We start from the raw sequence: 7,710 nt of genomic DNA, 5'->3' as shown, positions 1-7,710 counted from the left end.
GGTTCTTGTCGTTTTCTGGAGCAGTTCTGGAAGTCCTCTTCTGGGAGTGTCTTTCGTTGTGCTATCATGACTGCTATCCTGAGGTAAATTCAAAACATTTACTTTTCATGAACATTTTGAATTGGGGAAGAGCCTCAAGTTGCTGGTGTCACGTCTGGTGAAGGAGGTGGACGGGGTCAGTACTCACTACTGATCTGTGCGCTGCCTTTCTGCTGGGTAGTGCTTGGCAGCAGCATTTGCTATATCTTGCATCAAGCCTCATATGGACACTCACAAAAGAAGATTCCAGAACTGCTTCAGAAAGTGGCAAGAAGGATGGGATAAGTGTGTTTGAAGTGTGTGTGTGTGTGTGTGTGTGTGTGTGTGTGTCTGCGCACATGTGCACAGAGTGATGTGCCTTTTACTATAATATATTTTACATTATTTAAACATTTATTGTATTTTTCAATCACCCTTGCACACCCTAGAAGAGACATCAGAGAACTGCATCTAGCTCAAGTGTATCCTATCTTCTTCCACTGAATTGCAAAACAGCCTCTGGGCATTGGAGGGGGCTGGACAGCATCCCACAGAGAAGCAGGAGGGCAAAGAAAACATAATTTTGTAGCAAGACATGACCAAAGTGGGAAGCTGGATCCCTTCCAAAGTGTGTGCTACCTCTCAGCCTAATCTATAAAGTGAGATATCAGCTTCACTGGCAATAGCATCACAAAACGACTGGGGAGGACTTGGGACAGTGCTGGCCCAGGGCAGGCCCATACCTGGTGAACCCCCTTCTCCTGGATCCCGAGCCAAGGCCATGGGCAGAGTGGGCAGGCACATAGTCCACGACGAAATCTAGGCAGAGCAGACCCAGCTCTACTGGAGTCCATAAGAACAAGGGGCCTTGTGCCTGGAATCAGACCTGCAGTCCCCATCAGGAGTGTTGCACACACGCAGCAGCTCAGGTGAGACCCTGGAGGCTTCAGGGCCCGCAGCCTGCGCAAGCAGACAGGCTTCACATACTTCCGTAGATGATTCTAGGTCTGAGAGGACAGGGAGTCTGCCAGCACCTCCTCAGAGGCCCTTTGCTTGAGGTTGGCTTTGAGGAATGGACAGAAAAGATTTCCTCATCACCAAGAGCAAATTGGTGCGGTCCAGCTGCCTGGGCCACGGACATGGCGGCATCACACGCCACCCCGCATTAATAAGAGTCGTATTTTCTGGGACAGTGGCATACTCTGTCCCCCACACACTTCCTTTGTCCTCTGTCATGGGCTGTAGTTTTTATTAAGCAGTTAAACTGAGCAGAAAGACACAAGACATAAGCAGGTGCATCGTCACAAGGCCAAAAGGATTTTAATCTAATCTGTCCGGAGAAGCATAGCGAGTCTTTGAAGTTTTTACTTTTTAATATGATTAGCTGATATGCTGGTTCCCAAGACCTGCATAAGCCCTTCATTTTTTCTGATTTCTACTTTGGGTTTAAAAGTCATGTTGGAGGACAGTGACTGAAACAAAAGCACAGCACACCTATAATATTCAATAACGGAACTTAGAAAAAATGGGGTATACCGATGAATGTCCATTTTGTATCTGTGTATTCAAAGAGGTTGGGATAGATATATAGTTGCATTCTCTTAATGAATAGAATGATTTGTTCTAATGGTGTTTGTAAATAGGATCACAAGTCCGCATCTTGTACAGCAATTAACCACTAAGAAGAATATATGCAATGTATTGTTTGTTGAAACTGTACTTCGATTTGATTTGAAACTGTCTCATTGCTATCTGTTTATCAATAAAACTTTGAAAAAAAAATAAAAAATAAAATTATTACAATCAGACTTTTAAAATCACAAAAAAAAAAAAAAAAAAGAAAGAAAGAAACAAAAGCACAGGCCTATCCCCAGCCTCCCTGGATGGAGGTGACATAGCAGGGATAGGAGGATCTGGGTCCCAAGCACCCCATTTCCCTTCTAGCTTCTCACAGTTTGGACTCTTAGAAACACTCAAGGTACCAACAAACCAAGACGATATCGCCAAGTAAGAAATGTCATGAACAGAGGAGACTTTCTCTACTTGGTTAGGGAAGGAAGGATGGGTTTTGCCACTCTGGGCCTCAGCTTGCTCACCTGCAACATGGAACAAGCCTAAGTGTGGGATGCTGTGCTCATTAAATGAGATAAAGTGAGTCAAATTCCCGTACCTGAACTGAAGGACATATTACATGGCTTTAAATATCTCCGCCTTCCCTGTGGCTCTTAAAGTCACCGGATCCCCTTGTGAAATGTCCCATAAGGAGAACAGGCAATCGATTCTGGCACCCCCGTGTGGTAGATTACATGGCTCGACAAGCGTGTCTTTGGGTCTGTGACTGACAGGAGGAATGCTCAGCATGGGCCTAACACAGAGGAGCAAGTCACTAAGCCATGTGCGACAGGCTTTTAAGCATGTCTCCTTGTACAAAGTAACCCACTACCTGATGCTGGTGCAATTCCCATGTCTGTACACAGAGGTGGGACAAAGTTTCAGAGGATAAGGAAGCCTTCACAAGGATTAACCCAGAAGAAAGAAAGAGAGACAAAGGCAGGGCTGGGAGCCTTTGCCCACCAGGCTGGCATCCTGGGTAGCACATCCACATCCTTCTTGCTCTGGGAGCTGTTTTGATCCCACTGGGGGCCAGCACCCTCCAGTCCCAGCCCTGTTGGCTAGTCTAGGCTGTCCGCAGAACTGTGAGGTGGCCAGGATCTAGACCTATGTTGTCTAATACAACAGCCACTAGGAGGGGTTGAGCACCTGACACGTGACCAAGGTAAGGTTGGAAAAATCACGTTGTTAAATACTAATTCTTAAAAATAGTCAAAACCTCAAGGTAGCTAAAACCACAAGTGGCTGGCAGCTACCATGCTGGTCTGCAGAGTGCACCCAAGGAGAACCAGCTCCCATCTGGCCATTTCCACTTGTGACAGGAAGTCATCCTACCTATCCATATCCATATCCAAAGGATGGAGCAACTTTCTGAGGTGGTTGTGGCTCTTCCCTACCTCCATCATGGAGGAAGGGCAGAAATGTCACTAATGAAATCTGTGGAGACTCTGTCCTGCACACCTTAGCATTTATAATCTGTGACTACCTGGATTTGTCACACCTTCCCCAGGTGTTAACGGTGACTATTCCCCTTTAATTGACTAGAAAAATAGAGGTTTCTAGAGAGGAAATCACCTGCTGTGGGTCCCAGAACTAGCACAGGAAGGTGAGATGTGAACCCAGGCCTGAGGACTCACCTCTTAGGGTGGGCTCTCTCAGGCCAACCACTAGTTCTGTACCTGGCGACCCAAACACATTCCAAGCCTGGCCCTCCCTCAGATAATAGGAGACCAGGAAGAAGAGGCTGAGGCCTGAAGACACTCACATAGATGAGTCCTGAGAAGTACCTCTCCCTCAGGTTGTGCAGCACTGAGGCCTCGTTGAGGCACGTCAGCTCCGCCATGTCTTCCACCTTGGAGAACTTGGGTGGGTTCATCTTCTGGATGTCATCTTTGCCAACAGTGATCTTCTTGCCATTTTCCGCCAGCTCCACCACCACCTCATCTCCCTTCTCCTCCTTGATGCTGGCAGCTTCGAAGCCCTGCTTCTCAGAAGGGACCCAGACCAGCTTCTTGGCCACCCAGTCAGCCTGGGCCACTGGGCTGTTGATGAAGTTTTTGTCCACAAAGAGGAATTTCTCATCGTCACTGAGTTGGCCCTTCTGTGCCATAGTGCCTGGTTGGTCCCCTATGGAATAAAATGACAGGATCAGAGTCAGGCAGAAACCAGGCCTTAAATACAGGTAAACTGCTCATATTGCCATGGCTAGGCACAAGATCTGCAGAAATGATCCACAGTGTAGAAGGATATTCCCTACAGTCTTTATATTGTCAAAGACCGGAAACAACTTGAAGGCCCTCCAGAAAGGATTTGTATTCTTGCCTTTAATAACAAAAGTCAAAAGCAACCCAACCATCACAGTATGGGGCTGTGTATATGAATGATGACATTTTCATGCAGTGAACTAGCACCTACCAGTTAAGCCAGAAATATGGCTATGTCAACATGGAACACTATCCCAGTCATACTGCAAAACAAAACATGTGTCTTTTGGTGAACAAAATTACCATAAGATCTAAGAATTCCATTCCTTGAAGTACATCTTCAAGACAAATGAAGACATGTGCTCACTCAAGTCTACACGAATGCTCACAGGAGCATTACTGAGCACAGCAGAAACATGAAAACAGCCCAAAGTCCATAGTACTGTACCATAAAAAAAAGGACTGACATGTATTGCTACTTGGCCCAAGCTTGATAACATGCTGAATGAAAGAATCCAGACACAAAAGGCCACATACGGTGGAATTCCATTTATACACAATGTCCACAAGAAGCAAATCCAGGGAAGCAGAAAGTAAATGAATGGTTACGAGGAGCTGGAGGAGAATTACGAGTGACAGCTAAAGTGTGCCGGCTGAGGCCTGTAGTAGCCTGTGAAGCTGTGAGGCCTCAAAGGACAAGACAAGTCCACAGCTAAGGATACCTGGCTCCAACCTCAATTAACTAGACAAAGACCTCAGCTGCAGGCATCTCCCACAGTGAAAGCCTTCCTGGAAATAACAGAGCTCTCCCAAATTAACATAATGTATTACTTGGAGAAGTCCTTTGACTGACTCCCAAGGTAATGCTCAGATTCCTGGATTTTCTTCAGTATCCCCCTCCCTCGTTTGAAAACCAAATAAATAAGGTCTCCCACAGAAGTTCTTTGACTCAGCCTCCAGAGAACCTCAAATTCTGTTAGAGAGTTTTGAACCTCCTGGAGCCCTAAAATCATGCCACTTGTCTCTTTTATTAGAGCCTTCGCCATCCACTCGTTGGAGAGGTTGCAGGCCTGATCAGTCTGCAGTAACTAAATGAGAATATTAACCTATCCCAGTAGTGCTTGGGAGTAGAAAGCACCTACAAGGCCTTGCTCTGCTGTGGCCCCTCCATCTGAGAAAATGCCATCATCCTTCAATCTTCAAGTAAGAACTTTTATTTATGCTACACAAATCTTTTTATTTTTGTCTTTAATATTTTTCTCATCTTTCTTGAATAAATGAAGACTATATGACATAAAATTCTCTCATTGCAAGCTGGGCATGGAAGACCACACTTACAATTCCAGCACTCTGGTGGGCTGAGGCAGGAAGACTGCAAGTTCAAGGCCAGCCCAGGCTACACAGTGAACTTGAGGCTAATCTGTACTACACACCAAGGTTTAGTCTCAAAATAAATAAAATGAAAATTCTCCCACTGTAAACATTCGGCTCCAAGGATTCTTGTTAAGGAAGCTTGCAGCCTTGTGCATCCACTAGCGTAACAGCATCTGGCACATTTCCATTACTCAGAAAGCCTTGGGTCATACATGCCATGACCACGCCCTGTCCTTGTTCCCAGGCTTTGGAATCACTAGCAATGTTCTGCCTATAAATGCACCTTTTCTGCACATTCACATAAATGGAACCGTATGTAGGTGACCTCTGATCACATAAAGATGTTTGTTTTTAAATTAAAAACAAAGTGAGGCCAGACCTGGTGGTGCATACCTGTAATCTCAGCACTCAGGAGGCTGAGACAGGAGGATTGCTGTGAGTTCAAGGCCTGGCTGGGCTACTTATTGAGTTTAAAGACAGCCTGAACTACACAGCGAGACCCTGTCTCAAAAACTAACAACTATGGGGGCCCATTTGCAATGGAGAATCCATCCGGTATGCACATGTGTCTAGCTGGAGCAGCAAGTCTGAGGACTGGCTGCACCTGTAGGAGCTGCCTGGATGAGCCGGAACACTTGGCCACTAGGATCCCCTGCATGGATGAAGTTCAACCTTCTTTGAATTCACCAAGAAATCCCCATGCTCGGCCCCCAGTCCCAGACTAGAGTGCACTCCGACCCCAGGACGGCCCCACAACCAAGCATCTGACTCCTGTAATAGGAAACAACTTGGGGGATGCAGATTTTGTAGAGCAAGAGTGGAAAGAGATGCTATTCCTGCTTTTCTCTTTCAGGGATTAAAAAAAAAATCCAATTCAAAAGCTATTTGTTCAGAGGGAAAGGTTACTGCTCCCAGGGGATCTGTTGTATCAGCCAACTTAAAGAAAAAAGAACAAAAGGAAAAAAAGATGGAGAAGTAAGTAAAACATTTCCTAAAGCTGAATAATCACATTAGTTGTTCAAAAAGTGAAATTAATGCTTTGGGAAGTTGAGGCAGGAGATTACAAATTCAAACCCCACCTGGGCAACTTAGTGACTTATTGAGACCCCGCCTCAAAATGTTAAAAACTGGGGGTGGGGAGAGGCTGGTTATGTATCTCAGTGTAAAGGTCCCCTTTACACTGGGTTCAATCCCCATTATGCTCCAAAAAATTAAAACAAAGAATTGGAGAGACTATGTGTTGTCCTAGGTTGAAAAAGCATTTTCCCCTGCATTTGAGTACTATTATTAATTTTTTATTAGCATCCAATAGCCCCAGTAGCACCCCCTTTGCCACTCTACCTGTCTTTCAAGATACTCCCTCTACCAGCTAATAAATGAAGACAAGATGAGATCAGAAGTCAACCTTTCTGTAACCCTGATAAGATAAGGAGCTTTGGCAGCAATGTCTGGCTATTGCTAAGAGCATCAAGCCAATGATTTTCACAGTGCCTGGGACATCAGCCCAAGAACGTGCATCTGGGTATCTCGGTGTTGGAGATGAACCCAGGGCCATACACAACCCAGGGCCATACACAGACTAGCAGCGCACACTGTCTCTGACCGGGCTGCAACCCCAGTCCCAGGAATTTGCATTTCTAACAAGTTTTCAAGGAGTGCTGATGATGTCAGCTCAGGGTTTACCTTTTAAGACCTGCTGGAGCCACACACCTGTAATCCCAGGGTCTTAGATACTTTCCTTGTTGCTGATACCTGACAGGTTGCAAAATACCTGACACTCAAAATTAAAAGGGGAAAGGTTTATTTAGCTCACAGACTAGAGGTTTCTGTCCATAGGCAGGGTGACACATGGCAGAGGGTCAGCAGTTCATGGTGGCAGAAGAGAGCAAACACAACAAGGGAGCTAGAACAAGGACAAAGAAAGAGACAAGTTCTTTCCGCCTCTTTTACTTTATCTAGACTGCTGGGATTAGGGCCATACCAATCCAATCAGTGGATTGAATAAGCCCAGCACCCTTAATTCCAGCATACTTTAGATTCAGCCATCGCCAAAAACGTCCTGTGACTGCATGAGGCTTGGTGGGTACATTTAGACACAAACCACAACACTCAGCTCTTCGGGAGGCTCAGGCAGGAGAATCCAAAATTCAAGGACAGCATGGGCAACTGGAGAGCTTATCTCAAACATAAAAAGGGTGGGCCAGTGAGACAGCTCAGTGGACTAAAGCAGCTGCTTAGGCAAGCTTAGGCAAGTGCAGGGACCATGATTCAGTCCCCAGCACCACATACTGTGTCAGCCCTGGCCACAGAGTCCAGGCATGGTGGCGCTCGCCTATAATCCCAGCAGTGGGGAGGCTGAAAGCAGGAGGATCAACACGAGTCTGAGCTGTGTAGTGAGACCCTGTAATAAACAAATACATTAAAAAAATAAAATAAAAGGGTGAAAGATGTAGCTGAGCACTCCTTGAATTCTACACTCATTATCACAAAAAAGAAAAAAAAA

At 45.7% G+C, this 7,710-nt stretch overlaps 1 protein-coding gene across 7 annotated transcripts in view; it reads right to left on the bottom strand.

Moving 5' to 3' along the window:
* The window catches only part of Myh11 (myosin heavy chain 11), a 123,421-nt gene that overhangs the window by 101,619 nt on the left and 14,092 nt on the right, over window positions 1-7,710 (bottom strand). For all 7 annotated transcript variants that reach the window (XM_023704673.1, XM_004644492.2, XM_023704674.1 and 4 more), the window contains exon 2: window positions 3,395-3,756. In XM_023704673.1, coding sequence (XP_023560441.1) covers window positions 3,395-3,739 — 345 coding nt within the window. In that variant the 5' untranslated portion in view covers window positions 3,740-3,756. The remainder of the gene's footprint in view (window positions 1-3,394; window positions 3,757-7,710) is intronic.

The sequence above is a fragment of the Octodon degus genome, unplaced genomic scaffold (genome assembly GCF_000260255.1).
Source record: "Octodon degus isolate 3935 unplaced genomic scaffold, OctDeg1.0 scaffold00200, whole genome shotgun sequence".
NCBI classification, from domain to species: Eukaryota; Metazoa; Chordata; class Mammalia; order Rodentia; family Octodontidae; genus Octodon; species Octodon degus.
The sequence above is the reverse complement of the archived record's forward strand: the minus strand, read 5'-3'. Positions and strand labels throughout refer to the sequence as shown.